We start from the raw sequence: 25,144 nt of genomic DNA on the forward strand, positions 1-25,144 counted from the left end.
ATCCTCGCGTTATACTTATAATAACAGATGCTACTATCGTCGATAGTGGTTTTCGGTAAGATAGGTCAGTTAGATATCACGTGATAAATTCGACTGGCATAAAGGCCAACGAGAAAATGCTCGCCAGTCGGCTTCCTCTGTGCTGGCACACAGCCGTGAGTGAAATTCACGAGCGTATCGACTATTCGTCGATGTTTTGTTCCAGCATGAACAAACGTAAAAATTGCGTAGAAACTCGGAGCAACGGTTTTACATCGAATGGAAAATTATGCTCGTCGGTTTCTAGACTCTAGACGAACCGTACTAGACCAAACTCGCCACTGTTGCCGCGAATGTATCCGTGTTTCCACGTAAGTATGTACCTACAACACGAACAAATACAGATGACTCGCTTCTATATAGTTCCGTAACAGTTGTCACGCGTTTTGATCCATCGACTACCACGTAGCACAAGCGCAAGTAATATCGTATGCCACGTACGAAACACGCTTTCAAGTACGAGCAGTTCCCCGCACGAATTTTCCGTTGGACGTAAAAAGCTATTTTTTGAAGTTTCTAAACGCGTACAAGACGTTACCACTTTCTGGCGCGAAGAAACGATTCGTTGGAGAAAATGAAAAGTTGTAGCGTTTGTCGATAGTACGAGTTGGAAGTCGAAGGAAGTTGGTCGAATTAACAGCCAATGTTTGATAAACGATGAATTTCTTTTGGGGAAGAAACGCGCGGACTGTTCGGCGCTTTTAAAATATACAGGTGGATCTGGCATAGACTGGTCCGCACATTCGCATTTTCTGTCCGGTGGAACTCTGGTCGAACGGCAGTCGCTGAACGAACATGTAAATAAAAACGATCTTGCGGTAGTTAATTTTACGTATGGGATGCTTGGAGAATATTTATGGAATTTTTAAAACACGCCCGAAAATTCTTTGAAAACTATCCTCGATACATTTCATATTTTAATCGAATCGAATCGAAACGAGATAATAATCGTAACGAAAATGCACGCGACGACAAATTTTCTGTTATCGCTTATAAATTGCGGATTATCTGGAAACGAAAATCAAGAACTCGTGGTAACGTTTGCTCGAGCGAGATTTTTCTAGGGGCAAGTCAGGGCTTCGCGTTCTCGCGATTTCGTTGAACTATATTCCTTCTAATTTATAAGCGGTTTCATACTTTTTTACACGTCCATCCAGCCATACCACCATACTCTTCCCTACAACTGTCGTCGCCATTACAATTGCGAGCTGAAGAATCCAAGTTCGCGAGGAACAAGGCCGAAAGCGTTCCTTAACTGCTGCGAAAGGACGAAGAAGAAAAAGCGGAAGAAGGATAACCGGACGTCACAGAAACGAGAGAAACGAAGAAAAGGGGAAAAAAGAAAGAAAAGAAGAGAAAAGAGGAAAAAAGGAGAAAGAAAAAGAGAAAACGAAAAAAGGAAAAGAAGAAGAAGAAGAGGAAGAAGAAGAGGAAGAAGAGGCGGAGTAGGAGGAAGAAGCAAGGTTGAATGCACAATACCGGAGGAAAAGTAAGAGAGATGGCGAAAAAGAGAAGAAGCATGGAGGAAGAAGAGAAAGAAAGGAGCGAAGGAGGAAAAAGGGTGGTGGCTGGGTGGGCAAACGGGGTGATATATAAGCAAGCTATAGACACGCGACACAGGTAAGCGCGCACGCGCGCTCACGCATACTTGGCCAGGAAGGAAACACGTACAGGTATCGTGTAACGGTGTTGGCTGTGGTATAGAGGAGTTCGGAGAGGCTGCACGGGGCGGCTGCGTGCTTGAAGCTCGAGCGGCGCTCGCGCAATGTAGTCCCTCGGCTATCCTTGACGCGGGAGCATCGTCGTTTCGAAACAACCGCGACCTTCTGCCGTCGCGCGCGTTCCGTGAAAACGTCAAACATCCGACACGCTGTTCGTCGCAAGATCTTATCCGAAACGTCGAAATTCCGATAGACAGACGCGCCGAATCGGTGATTTCCGTCGCATCGCTGTGATCGCGATCGTGTCGTCCTTGCTAGTCCGTTACTCGTATCGCAGGACTTTTAACGCGTACCGCATCGCTCGACAGGGATACATCCGCGCGATTCCGGAATACGTTTGCGAACCGCCGATACAAATCGATCCACGAGATGTGTTGTGGTGACGTAACCGGTGACTTGTGATCCCCTTCTTCGGTGTGACCAGTCAATGGGACATGGATGGAGTCCTGACGAGGACACAGTGGTTTATGCGACGCGCGTTTAGCCTTGGATGCATTGCGTTCGAAACGCTCGTCTCTATCGTTTCCATACGCGCCCAATTTTTGAACGCACAAACGTCGCTCGGACTGTGACTCTCGAGGATGGAACATCGTCGAACCGCTTCGAGCAACACGAGTTGAAATAAAAATATTCGACTCGTTACAGCGAATGTCACAGGCAACCGGATCAAGGCATTTACCATTAGATACTTATAAACCGGTTGAAGATTTCGATATTTTGAACGTCGAAGATGTTCGAAACGCGCTGAAAATCTATCGTGGCTTGCCGGGGCATACTGCAAGTCGGTCGCGAATTTCTGGCCCGCAGGTCGAGACTGAACTTCTGGCGAACAATCGGCTGGTCTGCATAAAAGACTCGTAACACTGCCGGAGCTTCGTGAACGAAACTGGGTGACGTACGGTTATCGTTCGTGGCCCGATCGAACTTGGCACGAACGTCGTTTCGTCACGTTTCACGCTGAATGGAGCGACCAGGATCTCGACGTGCAGCACGTACGTCTCGTCACGACTAAATTTTCTCTACCCCCGCGGTAGAAAAATTCCTTGGATCTTTGAATCGAAGCTGCGACGGTACTTTCGACGTAGCATCTAGCAAGAGCGAACGTTGTCGATCTATCATGAAAACGATAAATCTCGAGAAGGCTCGACAGCTGTTCCAGTTGAACTTATCGCCCCAAAGATTCTTCGATTTTTAATCGTTGAAAATTCGTCGCGTCGAAGCGAAGCGAAACGAAGCGGAGCGGTGATTCACGCGCGTACTCTACACAACGAAACGTTCGAGTGATTTTTACGCGTAGTCGATTAAAAAGGGTGTCGTTTCGCCTATCGCGCGAAACCATTTTTTTCTTTCTTCTCCTTGCAATCTCATAGCACGTTGACGTTGAAAAGGTGTTGGTGGATCGAGAACAGTCTTCGCTGCTTGTTTATCCGAGCGTTTCTGTGACACAGTTTCTCGTTCGGTATCTGTTCTCTCGCGCTATGTGACGGCGTGAGAAATCCGTGGTCAGATTTTTCTGCTTCGCGCGTTTCGTGTCGCGCTATTCGCGGAGCCATTCAACGTCTCTGGAAAATGTTCGCGTCGAATAAACAGGATAATTAAATTTCGATTAAGAGGCGAACAAATTGACGGAAAAGAAGCGATAGGCGATTTGGGAGAATGCAGCGGTACGACGGTGCACTGGGAGAAATCGCGAGAAAGAATGATCGATGGAATGTCTAACGCGTCAGGGAAATTACTTTAACGAGTGCCGCCTAATGCATCGCGAACGACTTTGCGGTGGTGAATGCGGTGAGAGGCATAAAGGCGTCCGATCCGAGACGAGTACAAACTAATGCTACACCAGCCTCGAACGAGACGAAATACTCCAGCCGTTAATTACATTCATTAGCGGTTCGCGCGCTATAACGCTGTAACGTTCGCGTTACGTTACATTTTCTGCCGCAACTCTGCCGCGGAGAATAACTTGCTCGTGAATTCCTACGTATCCGAATCAGCACCGTGGTGCGGAGCTTTTTGTTTTCCAAGAGGGGAGAAGAGAAACAACGAACCAACGAGCCAAGAAAAAAACGAGTAAATTCGGTCAAGTTGCAGCAGCGCCGAAAACATACAGTTGCGGCACTGCAGGAGGCGACTGTGTGATTTCGTCGAGCCGTGTTCGGCATTGTTCGTAACGAAAAGATAAATCGTACGCGTCAGTGACGTTTGAAAGATCGTAGGGTCATCGACGTTATCGAAGATCATGCCACTGTAGAAGAATAACGATCGATCGGTCCTCGAGGAAAGGCCGCGTAAAATGTCACCGCGATCGAAAAACTATCAGTGCTAGCAAACTATCGCCGGTAAGGATGCGCTATTCGGTGAAACGATTGAAATGCGTGTGAGATAGTATATCAATATGTGAAAGAACCTCGTCGAGGAAAAGCGATGTCTACTTCTCTTCCCATACTCGTCTGTTTTATCATTTCTTTTGGTAAGTAGAAACTCGAACTACCCTGTCGTCGTACGATTCTCTCGTAACGCGGTTCTCTCGTAACACAGTTTCGGAACTCTCGCGAAAGACGGGCAACTTCGCGACCGAGCACACGGCATAATTGGCGAAATTTATTATTGTACGAATCGACGTCCCCGGTAATCAAGATTTTAATAACGTCGCGAGAGCGTTCGTCGCGTAACGAAGTTCTGCTTGTTGGCCGGTATCTTGCTGGAAATATTTGCATTTCAAATTTCAGCCGAATCGAGCGATTTAAAATTGATACCAAAGCGGAGGAACGGCTTTATTCCATCCTGCATATCGTTCCTTCCATTCTTCTTACCAAGTGCTAATAATTTGAACGCGTTAGAACGAATAAGCAATTCTTTCCATTTAATGTAAGACGAACGCTTGCCGTTTGAATTGCAAATCGATCGTTTTTCTGCCGACTGACCCAGTATCTTGTATTATTCATGATATTCCTTTCCATCCCTGCCACACTTTGACACAACATTTCAGGCCGCGCGAGCTCGCGCGCGTCAGGGTGGAGCTCTCCTATATCTTTCAGTTTGATTGGATTTGATGAACTCCAGCCTGACTGATAGGGAGATGAGATTGTACTTCCGTAGCAGAGCCACGGCTACACCTAACCCTCTATTCAACCATCTATTTAATTTCGAACGTACTTACCAACGAGTATTTCCATCTCTCGCGTTTCCGAGCGTCTCCGACCGAACCCCATCTTCCAGTATGTTCGGTTTACGTACTTTCAACGACAAGTACGCGTTTCGTCGATTACTTTACTCCACCGCGAAGAATATTCCCACGTTGAATATTCTTTTAATTGGCGAATAATATATCTGTTACAGCGAAACTATTGCTCGACTACCACTTTAAAATCACTTTTCAAATCAATTTTAATCGCCCAATTTTCTACTTTGTATCCGTGATCGTTTAAAACTGTATCGCAGCTCGTTTCGTTGCGTTTCCACTCGAGAGAAGAAGAGAATAACAGTCGTAGTTCCTCTCTCGGCGTATTTCTTTCTAATTGCTTTAAAAGTTAAGGACATCGTTTGTAATAAGTAATAAGCTACTTTGTAGTACACTTCGTAGTAAACGTTTCCGTTCCTCCTTGGAATTTGTCATCGGGTTAAGTTATACAATCGTCCAAGGCGTTGTGTGGAAGAGAGTTTATACGTATTCCGTGTTAAGAAGAGAAAGAAACGCTTGAGCGATTTAACGCGCAAATAACAACTTCTCGTATATCTTTGACCGCATCCTCTTTTCTTCTCGAATCCTGCGTCGTGATTCTCACTGTAGAGTTAGTTTCGTGGAAAGCTGCAACGGTTTTTCTTCGCCAACTAACATCGCCGTAAACGTGAAAAACCCGCAATAGTCGCTACAACTGTACCAAGAGAACACTCGATCGTTCTCTGTTAACTTTCCGCTGTTCGACATGTAAACCATCCTTTGACGAGTGAAACATGTTCGAAGATTACAAAAATTTGCGACATTAATCCATAGTCATAACGTAACTTATCTTACGATAATACCGGACCTTGATCGACACTTTCTCGGTATAAAGATCAGTTCTACTCTCGCAATGTCGACCAACTTCGCACGTACGAAATCTCTTTAATTTCTACCGTATTTTTTCAAGGATGCAAGCAATTTTTATCGACGACGAAAACGAAAAGTTACCGACTAATACGGAGATATATAGTTTAGAATCGAAAGAAATCGTAAGAAATCGTAGTAAGAATGTAAAAAAATATCATATCTTGAAAAAATATGCCGGATAAATGGCGGTATACATAATTGTTGAAACTAAACCAACTCGGCCGACCGAATAAACGATCAATGCGAGATTCAAGTGCACGAAATGGTTGGCCAAAGCGCGAAACATGCGTTTATTTGCCTTTCTGTGTGTCGCAAGCTAACCGAAGAATACCGAATTAGTTGGCAGCGAGCGATCGGTCGCTCGCAACAGTCGCAACGCGTTTCCAGGTAAACGGTTTATATCGTATCAGTTCCGGTGTTGATGGGAATTCGTTAGGATCTGACCGAACACGGTTTGGCTTCCTCGCGGCCATCGAACCAAAAGCCGTGATTCCAACTTTCCTCGATGCCGCCCCTGTTTTCCCGATAAAGCGATTCCAATTATTCCAAGTAAAATTCTTGATTCGATGTCTGGATCGGTGGCGCTACTTAAGCAGAACGATCGCGCAGCTATCCGATCTCGTGCCGCACCGTGATTTAATCGTAATTGAATTCATTCCTAAAAAGACAACCTTCGGGTTTTCGAATGCCGTTTTTCGCCGTTTTATCTCCGTGCTTCCTTCCAATTGAAAATCGACTAGCCGTTACCGCGCTTGTTTTCCTGCTTTCGGTCTTGTTTGTTATCGTTTGTTTATCCGCTACCGCGTGACCGCGTGCCGTATCTCGAAAACGAAAAGTTGACCATTGAACTCATCGCAATTAAATATCTCATCTCTCAGTCAGATCCCGTTGCTTTCGCGAACATTATACGCATCTGAAAAAAGAATTTAAATTACTAACGTTTTCCTGATATTCGAGCGAAAGACGACGCGCTAGTGCAACGATAAAATGCGTTGCTGGAAAGATATCGAAAGAAAGAGATGGATACACGAATGAATCGGTCGGTCGATCGATCCACGGTGGATAGGGGAAAAAGCCGGAAAGACGAAAGATCGCTGGGTCGATTCGGGCGATATCGCGCGATTCGTTCGGAGTCATTTTGTTTAATCTAGGTGGATTATGAGGACGATGAAACCGAGCTGTCGGATTCACTTTGATCGTTCATCCATAGAACGAATCGGAGGCAGTGAATCGACGATACGAGCTAGACTACGAGGCGTTTATAGGGCGATCGGTACCGTAGAACCGTCCCACTCGCATTTATGACGTGACGCTACGAAACATAAAACGACGCACGTAATTCCGGTCGTACCGTGCCGTCGTGCCGGCTCGATGCAGCCTCGGTTTACCGTCGGATTTTGCCAGCATGGTTCACCACTTAACCTAACCGGTTCAAGATTCGTCCGGACAAAGTGGCGCGTTAACGAAAATAATGATTCTCCGTATCGTCCCTGCTCGACGCAAACGCTGCTGGATTAAAGTAGCCGGCGAGCCGTACACGATCGATAGAAAATAGCGATTTGTAGAGGATCAAGCCAGATACGAACGTGCTTTCTCCTTCGAATACGCTTCCTCGCCATACGTGTAGTCGTCGTCCGTATGGACGTGTGTTTCGCGTTGATACCGAGCCGGTTAATCGATTCTCTCCAGAAGCTTCGTGAGTTGCTCCATTGGTAAAAGAGAACGTTCCATAATGTTTGATTCGAGCGTGTTCCTCGTTCGATATATCTGCATATTGTACATGTTTAATCGCCGTAACGATCGATCGTTTCATCTGCGATATTTTATTCGACGAGAAAACGAAACCTTGGATGATTCTCACGCAAGAGTAGCGTCAATAGGCCGATTTTGTCTACTCTGACAGCTCCTACACCGTTCATCTCCGTATTAGTATTTTTCGATGAGAATTCGAGTCGATACGTTGGTTCGTTTGCTTCCCGTTACCCGTCTCGATGTCGGTCGTTCAACGTCGACGAGCGAAGCGGCTCGATCGGCATTTTGGCTAATTTTTGCTTTCCCCTAATCCGCTTCGACGGTTACATGCATAGAAAAGAAACGAAGTAACGTCGAAACCTGACAAAATCCAGGACGCTTTATCGTAGCTGCGCAAATTGTACGCTCGATCGATTCATCTTATCATCGATTAAATTCTATTCCACAATAGCCCAGCTAGAATCAGCCATCGTTACCGATAATATTGACGCTTAACATGATGTCTTTCGCCATTATCGACATACTGGAACGCGTATCGATCGTTTGTACGTTCTTCGAACTTGTTACGTACTTGTTACGTGTTACCAAATATTGGACGATCAGTTACAACAGGTAGATTACAACGTATTAGCCGGATAAGTCGAGATTAAAGTAGTTTATTTCGCGAAGGTAGTTCATAATGATTGATGTTCGTGTTTGATTAATAAACGTAAAATATATAGGACATTGACTTTCTCTTGGAAAATGTAAAAATCAATTTGCCAAATAATAAAATATCGATAAAGAGTATTATTGCAGCGTGTAGTAAGGTAAAAGCATGGTTGACTCGCGATGTAAGAAGACACGAGAACCTCTCAGGAAAATGCGATACACATTTTCTTTCGAGGTACAAGAAATTCGATTTATATATGCCTTGACTGAGGTAAAACGAGCTTTGCAAAATGGATCCGAGTCGAGATAGGTGCTTTTCAGTGGTCCTTACACCATAACTTTACGTAGGCAATTTGAACCACGAACAAGTCAAGTGTTTTATCTTGTTTTATCGATTAGAAACGCCAGATCGTTTAAAACTACGCATCCTCTCTTGTCATAAAAAAAGTATCGCACTTTGGCCAAATCCATGGAGCGAACTTTCGTCCTTAAATTAATTAAACATCGAAAGGAACGGCGAAATAAACAGAAACGGGGTGTACCGGATAAGATCGAAAGTTGGAAAAGATAGAAGTTGACTGAAACGGTGATAAAACGTACATTCGGATGGAAGGGATAATCGAAACGTTGAGACGGAGTAGGACCGAACGAAATAAGATCCTACGGCGAACGACTAAACTATCCGATGTCCCTCATCGTCGAGAAAGAACTCCGTGGTAGTTAGCCTCGATGAGCCAGCGCCGTCCAACGAGATTCAAATAATTTTATTACGAAGCCAGAGCAAAGTCATCCGCTCGGTCTCTTAGCCTTTAAGAACGTTCCCGATGTTCTTCGAAAGTTCCAGCTCGAGAATGACAAAGATGCGACATCTTATGTGGTGACCGAGAGAAAATTCGCGTCACCGCGTCTCGAAGAGCCTGTTCTCTGGGAAACTTGCCTGGCTCTGTACCAGTTACTTATTCAACCATCTTGCAATTTCAGATTTTTTCGTTTCAGATGATGTTCGAGCGGAAAATCGGTCGTTCTGTTTGTCGTATCCGGTCGTGATTAAGGTTTTACGACTGTCGGTTACGTTCAAGTTGCATCTGTCGATATTTTTTTCTTCTTTCAGACGATATAAATTAGAAAAATCGAAACTGTAAACAACGCATTGAAATATAACAAATTCGTCGATCGATGATCGGTGTGTAGATGTCACGCCACCAATCACCAAAATGTCAATGAAACGCTTTGATTTTATTTTGTATGCTTGCAAATTTAAGAGGGACAGTTATTTTTCGCGTAAGCTATTCTTCTTCTTACGAAAGTATTTTCGGTGGAGTTGCGGAAGAAAGAAGAAACGTCGGTTGGAAAAAAAGGACATGGACCAAAGAAAGGAACAAAGATGGATTAGTAGATTCGAGAGCAAAATTAATTTCCGGGAGAGCCTCCGGGATATAGATTATCCGATACTGGCTGTGAACTTATTTGACCCCTTTTCGGCGGAAAGACCGTAGAATACAACCTACGCTGTTCGAACGTTCGGCTTTTCCGCTCAAGAAAAATCTTTCGAAATGAATGCATTTGCCCGTTACGCGAGAACCCCGTGTAAATGATGCTTTTAACGGGGGAAAAATGGGGAAAATTTAATGCAACCAAAATGTTCCATGCCAGGTTGGCTACTTTGGCATCTCCGAATTTGGCATTACCGATAGCGTAGCGGAAATATCGTTTTTCACTTGGAAAATTTGAATTAACGGAATATCGAAATGGGCAGTTTCGAAAGCAATTTAATGGTAAAATCGGTTTAAGTAAGCGAAAACGTTTTGCGTTGTGTTGGCAGGCGGAAAGGTGGAAGAGCGAGAAGAGATTGAATCCTCCGAGAGTGCCGGTTAATGTAGCTCATTTTCTGTTTATCGAAACACGACCGAAAATGCAAACGAACAGAGGAAGGTTCGTTGCAGCGAAGTCCGACGTGAAGTAAATTCACGGGGTCGCGGATACCTGGATTTTCCAGTCGCTCGATGTTTCTACTTTATTCTATTCGCCATTGAGAAGCTGCAAAAATAAAGTTTACCAAGAATCTGGATAAATTGGCCCAGAAGTTGGCCGGGGATATTTTCGTACAATTTCGTCACTTGTCTAGAGTCAATGGGAATTTCGAGGAAAGTCGAGACACGTCGTCGAGAAAATTCAACTATGTACGTATAACGTTTCGAGACAAAATTAATTTTCGTCGAAATAAGTGGAGTAACGAATCGGTGGTTCGCGTTACACGCTACACGGCCACTGTAGCGGGTTGCGCATCTTTACTCGTGCATCGCTGGAAACTTTAAACAGACCACGCTACCTTGGGACCTTTTAAATTTCCTCTAGAGGCACGAGAACGTTCCGCGAAGGTTTCGTCCCTGGGAGAGAACGACGTGTACTTTCCAAAATGCGGATCAGAAATTTACTCGATACGCGCTGAATATGTGACATTTACGACCGACCGATTCTCCATCGTAATTACGGCGTGTCGCACAGACGAACGGCTCGGTTTTAATCGAATGACGCACGATTTTACTACCGGAAAGCTATTCATTTGACGATCGACGAAGCGCTGAACTTTGAAAAGCTGTTAGAGTTACATATATATATATATACAAGATTCATTCACCATGCGTTACAACTTTTCAATGGAATGTGATGGAATAGAATAGAATGGAAGTTAGCTATGCCGAAGAAACTAACTTTCGTCTATCGATTCTCATCGTAACGAGACTAGCGAGCGTTTCAGTAAGCATGTTAAATCGTTCGGTCCTATTATAAAAGCACGGTCGATTCGATTCAACGTTGCCAATACGAACTTTGACAAATCAAACAGCGTTTGCCAATCGGAATAAATAGGAAACGTGTGAGAAACAGACGAGCCTAGAAACCTTGAAGGTAGAATAATATTTTTGAATATCGATAGCCGGAACGTTTTATAGAGATACGAAGGAAAGGCGAAAGAAATATCACAGGATTGTTCTTTGGAGCTGGATGTCTAGAAACGTGGAAAGTAAGAGTGAACGTGTATCTTGGACGACGCTTAACGCGAACTCGTCTTAACCGCCTCTAGGGCGGAAAGCTCCGAAGCGTAGTCTACGAGCTACACGGTCTAGTAAACTAACGAAAGAGAAGTTCCCAGTGCGAAAGTACTGCTCTACACGCGAGTCATTCTGAAGAGTGAAGAGCAATCGCAAAGAAAAGCTCACCGACGTACTTGTCCACGTTTCAACTTTGCCCGTTGATCCGGGGCTTTCAATACGGCTCTCGATTTCCGCTTGGAACCTTTGATCGGATTTTCGGCATCGAATCTACGATTACGCGACCGATTCTTTTCCAGAAAAACAAACGGATCTCGGTGGTATTCGCATGTTACCAAAATCCCGATGTTTATTTAAATTTCTCTTTATCCCTTTCTATCGATTTACTATCTCCGACGTTCGCCAGTCGATTTTACTGCCTCGCAATTTTGCAAGATCGTAACACGATTCCAAGCTTTCGGGTGTATTCCGATTTCACTTTGCGATCTGTTTCGAACTCGGTCGAGAACGCTTCGATGTTTAACGTTGTTTATTTTGCTGTCGATTAACGAATTTACGATATAAATTGGAAACGCGATTTTCTGGAAATTTCAGTTGTTGATACAACTTGATAGGTGCGAATAGATACAACCACGAACTGGAGATAATGGAATAGGAAATTAGAACATAAATAATAACGTGTAGAAGAAACGATCGTTCACGATTGTGAATCGTCATTGTATAATTCAAAGAGAACAATTTAGGCGTGGGAAATGGCGCGAAGAGAGCAGGCATGTCGATCATTCGTGAACAGTGTCACTCTATGGATGTTATTTCACTCGAATGGAAGCAAAATAGCTGGACGCTGGATGCGATCCGTTGGTCGCGTTACACGCAGTTACCCTCGCAACTACTCGTTCTCCATTCACCGAGAATGTGTATCTCTGGCCAGGCCGGTCATGGTTGCCCGTAAACTTTTCCATTGTGCTCGAGTTTTCCATGTTTTAAACTACTAAACGATTTATTCGAAACCGATTCCCTTCTTCCAAAACTGATTTTTTATCGTTCGTTTTATCGCTCTTGTATTCGATTATGTTTCGAGTCCTAAGTATTTATAGAAAATAAAGAAACGCTCTGCGAACGATACTTACGCAAATCAACCTCTCCTCGTGATACGTATCGAACTATGTTGGAAAGAAACTTGTTTCGAAAGATTCGTTTACGGTGATATGGAATAAAGGCGATCGCAATTTGTGGATATTCCAGAAACAAATTTGCAATGCGTGTTGCCGTGGATTCGCGTATATCGTGCACCGTGTTGATGCGTGATTTCGATGAAACGCACGATGAAATAGATTATGCGTGTTTGCATCGGCTGAAAAGCAACAAAAAAAAAGTTCTGAACGAATGCGGTTGATACTCGTTACAGGTGTATTGAGTATTCTGTGCACGGAATTCAAGCCCTTTCATCTCGTCGCAGACTCCATCGAAAGAGAAAATTGTATCCGATGGAAGCCGTTGGTATTGCGAGAACTAACGAAATCAAAAATAAACGAGAAACGCGATTTCGAAATCTCTTGAAAAACAAATAGATTTGACGTTTTCGAAGGAAAAAAAATGAAAAAAGATCGACCTTCCCCTGTTATTCAAACAATACGTATCATCGATTTGCTTGTTATTTCCCCATTTTCCGATTCCTCCAAACGTAACCATTTTACGTTTATCGCAGGTAGATACGGTATCGCTCGAGACTTAAGAAACGTTTCTCTCTTAAAACGATCTTTACGCGAAAAAGGAAAGGAAAGAGCGCATAACTGAAAGACCACGGTTTTTCAAAGTGACTTTTCTGTCTCATAGGTACAGTCACCTTCGCGTAAGCCAGTTAGTTTATGTATTCACTTGCAAACCTTCTTCCTACCTGTTTTCTCTTGTCAATTGGTTCTCTTCGGATTCGTCTCGTCAACAAAATTAACGTACGTCGCGCGAAATTCGAACGCTCGTTTCATTTGGTTCAAACAAATGTAAATATCTTATTAATAAACGTGTAAATGTTAACTAATTACGAAGTTTGCTAATGTTTGTAATTTGTTTCCTCTTCTTATTGAATGTTTCGATCGTCGTTTGTCCGAAGTATGCTTGAAATTAATCGGTAAATTGTCATATTTCAGGTGGTATAGCGTCATGTGTAAGAAATTTTCGAACCGACTTCCTGGAAGAATGGCCAACTCCTGGTACGGGACCCCATTTCGACACGTCGATGCAGTCGAACTTTACGGGACTCGTGGGCAAAACCGTGCATCTAGTATGCAAAGTGAAAAATCTCGGAAATCGGACTGTGAGTTTGTTATAATTTATGCTTGTTTCGAACAACGAAAAGCCAAATGCCTCGTTGACGGAACCAATCGTTACGGATATTCTCCAAGGAAACGATGATAACGCTGTTTGCGAAACTAGAAATTAGCGATTCACCTCTCAACTAGCTACGACTAACGAGTAACTAGCTTAATCGTATTTTGATTCGATCAAACTTACAAAAACTTCGTTTAAGTTGGCGAACAGTGATTTTTTAAGAAATTTTCGTCCGAAGGAAATCTTACGAAATGGATAAAAGTTGTCCAAAAACTTTTTGCTTTGGAAATAACAAACGCGAACATGCGATGAAAAAGCGGAAATGAAGCTAACGTCCCGATTTGCCCATAGATTTCCATCGATTGCAGGATACGATCGATCCTCTGATCGAGTCGTGCCGATTATAACAGGAGATACGACGATCGTGAATGCTCGTTCGAAAGAGAAACAGTTGCCAGCTTGCAAAGACGAAGGGTTATATTCACGATATGTTTGGCCAAAGCAGCTAAGAACCCGTTGTTGTTAATACGCCGCCAACGATAACGGCGGTGGTGTTCATTAATAGGCATATAGAGACCGCAAGCTAATCAATGGCAGTTTGACTTTGGCTTAGAGCTCCCCGATGGAAGCAATTACAATGGCGTGGACTTGGGTCTTACCTGATTCTGTTCACCGACCGCTCGAACATAGTTTAAGATGCATCGATTGACTTACATTGTATTTATGAACAAAAGCAACCGATGGAAATCCTCTCATTGAAAGCCGGCCCTTCTGTCCTCGCGAGTGCATGATCAATCCAATCGCGGATCGAATACGTAAGATTAAAATTAAGAACGAGTTAAGTCGTGATCGATCGTGATTTACTTGAAAGTCACTCGTCGCTTTTTATTATATCGTTGCATAAGTATCTGTAAAGACCCGAACAAAGTAATTTATCTTTATCGATTGCTCGTTACAAGTTTAAGACGTGTTTTCCTTTCACCGAATAATCTAGTTGAGAGACTCGTAAGATAAAAGTTGCTTATTGAAAGAAAGAGAAACGAAGAAATTTGAGATGTCGAACTGTAAGCTGGATTGTTCGTTATTGTTAAAACTGCGCTCGGATTACGCCGTTGAGGAACAAAGCACTCGAGATCATTACATCGGTCCATGTTCCTTCTCGAACAGCAGGATATTGTACATACATGTGACAGCGCATACGTACACGTGTGGAGTGTATATCTGTGTAGGCGCGTGCTATGTGCACGTGCAGATGTAACACGAAGGGATAGTCGCGTAGGTACGCGTCCGGCGTGGGCTTCGCTCGGTCTCTTTTATCCGGACAAAGATCAGCGAGTCCCTATTTTCTTGAGATCTATTCTCCGTCTCCCTAGCCGATCCCATTTTCCCTGCTGTCTACTTTCACAGTAAGAGCCTGTAATCCCTACGATCGTCAATGGAGGCGGAAGTCGTGAGACGAGCATCTAATGGCGGCATTCTTCGCGCAAACAACGCTGAAAAATACTGAAAATGGTCGTGTTAAAGTTATCCGCGTGCGGCTGTACGTGCTTCCTTTTAGCGTATTGGAATAATTGCGCGGTTACGCAGAAAACAGGAATAAAAAAATTAATCAAGCTGTTTCGAAAATTTACAAACGGTAATAATCGCCAACGTATCCAAATTCGATCTTATTTCGTTTCTTTTAATTTCAAATTTTTTAATTTCTAAACTTCGCTTATCACTGATCTCTTTGTTCTGTTTAACCAAAGATAAGTCGTCTTCACTCTGATCTCTTACCGAATCGCATTAAATCGTTGAAAAGTGCGTGGAACGACGCGATATCGCGCAATTGCGACTAGGTGGGAAAGAAATTCCGCGCGATTCGATCGACGCCGCACAGAGTTTCATTGGCTTCAGCCCCATCGTTCGGAATGCAACAGTTGCCAATTCCTGACCGAAGTAAGTTTCGGTGGTAAGTCGTAGGGTATTCGATTCGACGACTTGCCGTTGCTCGAAAGCTGGAAACTTTCGCAAATGAATATCACTTTACGAGGTACATATTTGACGCATCCGCTGTACGTGAAGTTCGATTAAAGGCCAATAAAGTTGCTTTACGGTACAGCACGGTAAATGGAGAAGAGTAATTGCGAAGCGCGACATTCGCTGGCATTTGGCATTTGTGGACGCGATGGTTCAGCGATGCGACACGCTACGCATATGCTTGCGACTCGCTAGACTCCGTTTAGTCGATTTGTTCGTTTGATAGCGCGTGTGTGCACGCGCGCAATTACAGTTCGCATAGGACGCGCGACGTGCGAGGCACACGATCGCGCGAGCTGCATAGATTTCGGTTGGATCTCAACAAACAATAGCTCGGCTAATGCCGATGACACACCGATGTCACTTCGAGAACTCGTAGGCTTCCACAGCTGCCAGGTTTGCGGCCGACGTAGGACAATACCGAATCTCCATGGTGACGTCATACTCGCCTCGAGTGCCGGTGTCGTTATGGGAAATTGGTTTATGCGCCCGTGACGGAGCACACCTAGAACGAAATACCCTCGAAAGGATCCTCCATGCTGCACGTCGTGACACGCCGCGCCGCCAAGAACCGCCACGCCACCGCCAGCTTCTTCGTTTCCCCTGTTGCTTTCCTTTAATTCCAAATTACAAGATTCCTCTTGATCCGTCGACGTCCGTTCAAGAGTACACCGGGTTTATCCAACTCCATTTGTCAGGATCTCCCGAAACTCCACCGCGCAATCGAATCAACGACTCTTTCTTTTCCTGCTCCGATACCTCAAAATTGATCAATGTCATCATCGAGATACTATAAATCAACGTCATCGTTATTGATTTCGTTCGTCGTTACATTTCCTACTGCGGTTTCAGACGTGTTTCTGCCTAAAACGTTTCTTTGGTCCAGCGTGTTGCTACAGGCTCTAGGGAATCATCCAGTTAGAATCATAGACGAGCCGAATGTTTAACGAACGTTCGCTTTCGAGTTGACGATCTTTATTCTCACATTCGGAGAATGGACAAAGTCGTCGCGACATCTTGGTCGATTTTTAACCGACGATTAAGGTCAGACAGACGTAAGTACGTATTACCTAAAGAATGCGCTGCGCGAAATTACATCTACGATTCATTGATATCGTTGGTCGTAGTTTTAAACGCGTCGATTGAAATACCTACAAACGTGGAACTCGTACAACTAATTTTCGATCTAGAGCGACACGCGCGTGACCGCAATCTACATATCAAGTTTTTTTTTATCGATTCTATCGAGAAACGCATCTGCTCGATCGAGTAATCGCAAAAATTTCCACGTTCAACCTGGCCTAGTTTATCTTCGATTTTTATGTCTTCTGAAAATCGTTCTCGAGCGATTCATCGCGATTGAACGTCATCGTGACACTTTGTTACAGGTTTCGTGGGTAAGGCATCGGGATATACACCTGCTAACGGTTGGCCGTTATACGTATACGAGCGATCAACGTTTCGAAGCGCTACACCTGCCTCACGCCGAAGAATGGACGTTAAGGATACGATATCCACAGCAGAAAGACTCCGGGATTTATGAGTGCCAAATATCAACGACACCTCCCATCGGTCATCCCGTTTATCTAACTATAGTCGGTAAGCTCGAGAAAACGCGCTTTAGTCTCCGTGCAACAGCGAATTTTGATCTTTAGTTCGTCTATTTTTGGTTTTCATATACACGCCGACCGCGTTGCGTCACGTTGACTCGGGTCAGGTCGGATCGGGTCGAATGATACTCGTACAAACGCAAACACGCGAAAGAAATATTAAGCCGTTTCAAAGCATTTGCAGTATACTCGTTTTGTTATAGGTAGATGGACGGTACACGCTTTAACCAAGGTATACATACCTATGTGTAATTGCCAGATAATCTCGTTACGTTTGGACGCGAGTTATTCCATTCAAAGATTATTCCATAGATTTCCAAGTTTCGATCGATACGACGCAAAATTGTAGAATAAACTGCAGCAGAATTCGTTTTAATAGGATTAGGATCGTTATTCACTTTGAAAGTTGACGCATGCCTTGGGGGCATCATAAATACGAGAGCATCGCAATATGTATTCGCATTTGCGGTTAACGCCAATATCTCGCCAATTTAATGAACTGCGCGATACGGGGATCAGTTATTTCATCAATTGCGATATGTTGTTCCGTTATTAAAATAAACCGCGAACGTTACGCGATAGCGAACGACTAGTCACGGCAAAAACCTTCGTAATTCGTATCTTATTCCGAGAAGAATTTCAAATTTACTGTTTTACAATTTACGGTATCCTTGGAGTTATATACTTGCCTGAAACTTGAGAAATTTTTAAAATACGCTAGTCCAGAGAAGTTTGAAAAAGATATCGACGCTTGAAAAGATCAAAGATAGCCTTCGCCTGAAAGATCGAAGAGACACCGTTGTCGAAAGGGAAAGAAAATGTGAACGAGGCGTAAGCTGGTGTATATCTATGATCAGTGTGCTTGAAATTGAATTTAACGTAGACGCGGCCGTGTATAGCGGTGGCGCGAAAGGGGCTAATCGAGGATACGTACGAAATTCATGGAAAGATTTTACACGGGCGTACAAAGCAGGTGAAACCAGGCCGTCTGCGAGCTCGTATATCCTCGCAGGTACACCGTTAATGACTGGCCTGATATCCTAACCGCGCCGTACCATTAAATGAGAGGATCTTATCACACAGACTTGACCCGAAAACGTTACCCAACACTTCCGTTTCTACGTTTCGCGCAACGATAAAAATATCGAACGTTTTATTTTGTCGCGTTAACTTTGATCACCCGTGCTATTGTTTTCTTTTTTTCAATCTTTTTCTACCATTCGAATTAGAAGAAACTTCGTATAGTTTGCCAGGATTTCTGTTCGTAATTTACTGTTGCGAATGGATGGAAATTTAACTCGATCGTCGTTACGATCGTGCAACGTGACGTTTAAGTAACGTTCCGAACCGTAATTAATTTAAATCTCGAAACAAATTTAGATTCTTTGTTCGAAAGTACGTTTTTCTTGTATAAATTCTGTCTCTGAAAATATCGACATTTGCATTTACGTTCGTATCTATCCATCTACCGCCAATAACCGTTGCAAATCGAACGAAAAATTCTAAAGCTAAAAATTTGGTTTCAGAGCCGATTACCATCATCATCGGGGCTCCCGACCTATTCGTGAATAAGGGTAGCACCATCAATCTAACTTGCGTCGTAAAATATGCTCCGGAACCACCACCCATGATGATCTGGAGTCACAACACCGAGGTGGGTATTATCAGAATAATTATCAATTATCGCAAATTTAACGATTCCAAATTTAACTATGTAGCAAATTTACCTGCCAGATGCGAATAAGACGCGATAATATTATGTGCGATGTATAGTTAATGTCGGGTTCGGAGTACGGTGAGCCGGGTATTCGCCGTTCATTTTACGTGCTCGCAAAGTTCTTTGTACCGGCTCAAAGGGGATACGTCGAGGGAAACGCAGCTCACATACATACATGTACCTATCTTTTTACCATTCTTCTTGCAAACCTTGAAGCAGAATACCTTTTGTCTTCGTACGAGGCAACGGTATTACACGACAGTGTGAGAATCCACTGGGAGGGGATAGTTTCCACGGGAATATGAGAAAGAAGCTACGGCAGCTTTGAGGAAATGATTGCGAACCAAAAGTCGGATATACCTTGGGATCCAATATTGTTCCTTTTTAACTGTATGCACGCCGCCCACCGACTGTAATCCGAATCCATAGTTATCACGCAGAGTATCGCGACGACGCGTTTTACCTCGAATACGGATAAATCTTTGCTACGCTCTTTTCGTATGTCGCGAAACTTCCTATTGACGGCAATTTGCCAGTTTGCCGGTGTTTCGATCGAACTTGACGTAGAAACGAACATCGTCGCTTTGTTTTTAAAGGAACGTTAGTCGACGGTTTGAAGAATTTCCATGCCGTCAAGTTTAAAAAGTTACGTAGGAAAATACATAGTTTTCGTTCAATATTGTTCGAGCGTTGCTCCAAAGCTGGCAAAATACGACGATACGATATACGTATGTATATTCTGGAAGAAAAATTCCAATAAATATTCGAAAACGCAAGTGTCTCGATACGATAAAAGCCACTCGGTACATGCTGGCATGCTGCAGCACGTTGAAATATTTACGCAGAATCCACGGTATTATAATTTTCGTTTTACGCTGTTATTTCTTCGTGGTTCACTGGCAGAATTGATTCCTTGCACAGACGAAGCATGCGTGAATGACCGTATTCAACTCGCAGCTTCACCTTCTGCTCGTCAGATACGAACACAACATTTGAAAATCACTTCTATGGTACACTAAAGTCTATCGCTGTCCATTGTATCGTTGTAGCCGTAAATATCTTCCCTCGCCATCTCGTATATTTTTTCATCGTTCAAGATGTTCTGTTCACTGCTACAGTCAGTGTCGTACTCGCTTCTGCGGTTGCTACGAATCTTTGAAAGTTTTTCTTTTCATCGTGCTGATTTAATTCGTATCTTAATTTAATACGCGAAGATATTGATCCTTAAAAACGAATTCGATGGATTCTTTGTTGAGACAACCATTTTCTGTGCGACTTTTCAAAGAAGAGATTCAAATTGAAACACTGGAAATGTTTACTCCTGATTCGACTATCGTTCGGACGACCAAGGGGAGAAAAGCTGCTCCATACACAACACCAGGCATGTTATTGACACGTTCTCAACCAAAAATATCGTCGAGCCGATTTAATAATTTGAGACTGTTTATGATTACACGTGCGTGTGGCACGCAACTTGCTAAGTACGAAACCTGTAAGCCGCCACTGGTCTAAGACGATCTAACGATAGGACTCCGCTCTCCCGCTTGATACTGTCGAATCACTGATGACGGTGATGTCGAAATGTCGTCGTAGACACGCGTTGCGGCGTCAGCCAACCCCTTCGTGTTCTGTTTATTCCGATGGTGGTGTCCTTCTCTTATCTCGAGTACCCATAACGTAAAAGTCGACACGAGGCAGGAAGTGTGTGTATGTGTATGTAAACAAATTTTCTTTAATAATAATAATAGCATCAAAATAGGGCAAAATTGACGAGTATATCGCGGCCAAAGAGCCAACACATATACATTACCGACTTAGATGTTCAAGCTGTAATTCGAATCGTTTGAATAGTATTCGTTCGATTCGTGCTACTTAATATGCTCTTGTTAATTATTTTAATCCAACTTCATTGTAATCGCATTATACAAATGTTGCATAATGGAGAAACGTTACACACGGAACTCTATATAGAAGAGATGATATTTTATTAAAAGAGTAATCTAACTTGCTACTAGAATGTTTTTCTTTCTTTAACGTAACGTGGTATGTTTTAATTAGTAGCATAGCAGATTTTTCGGTCGATGAATCTTCTTCGCGCGTAAGCTGTGTACTATACTGTCTTTTTTTATTTGTCGACGACGTTAATTCTCAAACTGCGAAAGTATCGTAATCGTCGTGGCTTAAGTAAACGAACACATTAATATTTAGTCGTTACGCACCGTAAATAAAGTTAACATAGTTAACGCATATTTTTATAAAACTCTCGTATTTCTTTCCCTTTAAACGAATTCTGTTGTGCATTCTATTAAATCTACTGATTGAAGAGTAAATACAATTCAGTGAAACGTTTCCCTCGAATACAAACCTACGTTCAAACCTTTTCGCGTTAAATAATATTTTTCCAACGTTGGCAAACGCGCACGTCAAACCGAACAAAAAAGAACGATACCTTTCCGTAATGCGCTTCCATTCAGCTTACGTGAATGCATTGCGACTTTATCTTATTTTCGGTTTACAAGTGTCTTTTTACAAAATCCAGTACGCTTTCTGTACAACGAACAAATGCAATTTTTCCTACGTAGGAAAGTAATCCAGACCTAATCCGGAAAAGAAACAAGACACCATTCGATTTCACTTGCTTTAGTGATTTAAATTTTTCATTTTTCCAAATAGCTGTGAAGTGGTTCGAGATGGCTGCGTTACGGAATGAATAAACGCGAGTCTCCGTATTAAAGCCGAACATGTCTTTATTTTAACTAATCGTAGGAGGTGATCTACGTGCTACAACAACGACGCGAATTACTTAAACCGTAATAGTCGCGACTAACTCGTTGACGCGTTGCTAATAGCGGGCCTGAAGATCGTGACAAGTCGATCGGTGACTGCTCGATCCTCTTTTATCTTCTGCTCTGATTTGCGGCTATATTTATAATGAGATATACGCGAGGCTTTGTCACTGGGCGTGGTGACATCGTTATATGTTGCGAATGGACGCGCGCTTAGAGACAGCGCGTGCAGGAACATCCGCCTCGTTGCAAGGCATACCTAGAAACCATAGTTCGTATTGACCCACGTATTTTTACACCTTGTCAAACACGTAGGGCAACGATACGTTTTCGTTTTATAATTTGCCAGAGCGAGGAGCGAACGAATATTCCCTCGCTTGGTGTAAATCCACCATTGTACGAACATTCTCCTTAAAGCGAATAACACGCTGTTGTTAAATTTTACTTTCGAACGTTTCGCTTTGGATAAGATTATGCGCGCACCAGCGAAGAATAAAGGACGAGAAATAAATAAATACGCGTTTATCTTTTGGTCCAGGTAATTAACTTTGACTCACCGCGCGGCGGCATTAGCCTGGTGACGGAAAAGGGTCCTGAAACGACGAGTCGTTTAATGATCCAGAAAGCGGTGCTGAGCGACTCCGGGATCTATACCTGTGAACCGAGCAACGCGAATCCCAGCAGCATCAAGGTGCACGTTGTTAACGGTAAGTTTTACGAAATATTTGAGAATCGTTGGCTCGTTTTAGGACTTATTTCCACTTGCGACTAGTTGCGACGACGCCGTAGTTTCTGGCAGACCATCGGTATCATCATGGACATGAAAAATGTGCCCCATGTTCGAAAGAACATTTCCCGTCTGCTTCAGGAAGTTAGCGCCCGTATTTATGCCGTTGCTGCTGCAGAATGATCAATATACTTTGCCTTGTTTATTCGTATGCGTAAATAAATCATCGAGGGATATATAAACGATGAATATATTCAGTAAGGTACAATTACAAAATTATTGGAGGTATGAAAATGTTGAAAACATCGCTGCAACATGACCCGAACGTGTAATTATTCATCTGCAAACAATTTTTTGATCACGGATATACTTTTGCAAAGGGATTTGTAGTACTGCGTTTCAGGCGCAGCGACACCACCGCACGTCGCGGTGACGAGATTTATGGCACGTAAAGCGAAAAGCAGAAAATTTGAAAATACATGCTGTATGTTGAAATTACTGCGAAATCGTGTACCATATGAGCGTCGCTACACAGATGGTAGAAAATGAAATCTCTCTTTCAAGAACAGCCAATCGTCTCTGAGCGTGTCGTAAATCTTGCGTTAATTTGAATTTTCGTAAATGTGTTGCGAAAATTGTTCGAACGTTTCAAACAAAGATCAACTTTATTCTTTCGCGTGGAACCATACATTTTTTAACGCGTTGATCGATCTGTCATGGTATTTCTTATAAAAAGTTACTAACCTATTTAATGTGAAAAAGTTATAGCCAATAAAAAAGTTTCTTGGGAGATCCGAAGAACATAAATAAAACCATTAATTTGCCTAACGTATTACGGTAGATAATGTTTCATAACATTATTTATTTATATCAAAGGTATTATAACTTGTAATATTGTACATATTACAGCATTACTACTGTTATCACTATATCGTATTATATAGCATTACAAGTTGATAGTATCATATACTAAAACATACTCGGTGACTCCTCACGCGTTCTAGCAGCAAAATGACATTCAGTAGCGCTCGATTGTTCCAGGTATAGTACGTATTGTATATGTATTCCATATTGTATGTCTGCCTCTTTGTAGTCGCACACGTGACACGACTGATCTGTGACGGTGTATCGCACCTTGACTTTGCGGAGGCGCACGTTCCTTAGTCGCGACAGCGTGAATGGAAACTCTGCCTTATCCGACAATGGATTTTATAGTCGCGCGCGACTAATCGCAAGTGAAAATAAGGCCTTAGCCTGCCATGTTAATTGATCTCTCGTTAAATATCCCGTTGTTCTTGGAAGACGGGACGCGTGCACATTTGCCCTAGAATCGACGTTGTCGAGATCGATCTGACCGTGCCTAGCGTTTAAATTCGCCGAAAGCCATGCATTTCGCACGACGTCGCGACGTCGCGACGTCGCGATGCATTGAGCGAATTCGAGTCGCGAAGTTGACACGGTTTATTACTTTAACAGCAAGGGAATGAAGTCGCGTTGCTAAGCAAAGTCTGTCCTATACAACACCGATACTAAGCTAAGACTAAAACTAGTACTGGTACCAATACCCACGCCGATACTAATAATACAAATACATCGAGTCAGAGCGATACGGTTTTGGACGAAAAATACATATCAAATTTCGAATAGTCTGGATGGAAAGTAGATTCGAGTGACTAATTTGCTCCGATAAATATACATAACTGCTTCGTTTACACTTCGGTAAATTATTAGAGTGTGCCTTATGATAAGATGAAAACGGACGCGTGGATTTAACGATAATTCGAAATAAGTTAAGCCAAGTTTCCGGTATGTTATTTATCAACTTCAAGCGTTAATTGCTTGGTACAATGGCCTGCATAGCCTTACCTGACGCGAATGCAGATCGATGCGACACATCGTGCACGACGGTGATTTATCACCGTCATCGTCCCGACTGATCCGCTCGCAAACGTCCGTTTGCGTTCTTTCTCTTGATTGTTGGAATCGTTCGTTGCGTTTGTGCCATTATCGCGACGGTAGCGAGACGCTCTTCTGGCGGCCGAACGAAACAAGATCGATATATTTTAAACGAAAAGAAAGGACAAGAAAAAACAATGGCCGAGTGGATAAGAACGTTAGCTAGTTGGAAACCGAAAGAATTTCATACGATCCGAGTAAAATTTTTGTTACAGAAGAACGACCGGCTGCGATGCATCACGGCGATGGAAGTTCGTCGTACACTGGGACACGGCCAATGTGTTTTATAATTTTAATAGTAGCTAACATAATATTTGTATAAGAGGAAAGAAAGGATAATCGTCGAAAGGGAGAAGAAATACGAAACACGATGATACAGCGCGGTTTCACTTGCAAATCGCATTGCCTATGATCGGTAATGTTCTTTGGGTGAATATTTGCGCAGGGTAAAATCGAATATTACCTACATTTTCATTAAATTTCCGTGACCAAAGAGTTTTCGAATATCAGCACGGCACAATAATCGGTAAAAACGTAGTATTTTGTTAAGATATATCATCAAGAACGAATAACTTACGACGTCAAAATTTATTGTATTATTTGTAAATAAATTCATTGTATGTACATATCAATAAAACGATCGTCTTTATCTTCCGACTTTTTCTCTAGACCGGAATCTGTCGAAACGTAGCAAGAGG

At 42.9% G+C, this 25,144-nt stretch overlaps 2 protein-coding genes across 2 annotated transcripts in view; both read left to right on the top strand.

The window, feature by feature from the left end:
- LOC126915100 (lysosomal acid glucosylceramidase-like) overlaps positions 1-25,144 on the top strand; it is a 147,826-nt gene that overhangs the window by 64,019 nt on the left and 58,663 nt on the right. The window lies entirely within an intron of this gene.
- LOC126915135 (zwei Ig domain protein zig-8-like) lies at positions 1,797-25,095 on the top strand. The gene is made up of 6 exons (XM_050719570.1): positions 1,797-4,230; positions 13,451-13,617; positions 17,039-17,249; positions 18,787-18,914; positions 22,302-22,470; positions 24,662-25,095. The coding sequence occupies exons 1-6, from the start codon at positions 4,185-4,187 to the stop codon at positions 24,766-24,768; spliced, it is 828 nt and encodes a 275-aa protein (XP_050575527.1). The 5' UTR covers positions 1,797-4,184; the 3' UTR covers positions 24,769-25,095.

The sequence above is a fragment of the Bombus affinis genome, chromosome 4 (genome assembly GCF_024516045.1).
Source record: "Bombus affinis isolate iyBomAffi1 chromosome 4, iyBomAffi1.2, whole genome shotgun sequence".
Lineage (NCBI taxonomy): Eukaryota > Metazoa > Arthropoda > Insecta > Hymenoptera > Apidae > Bombus > Bombus affinis.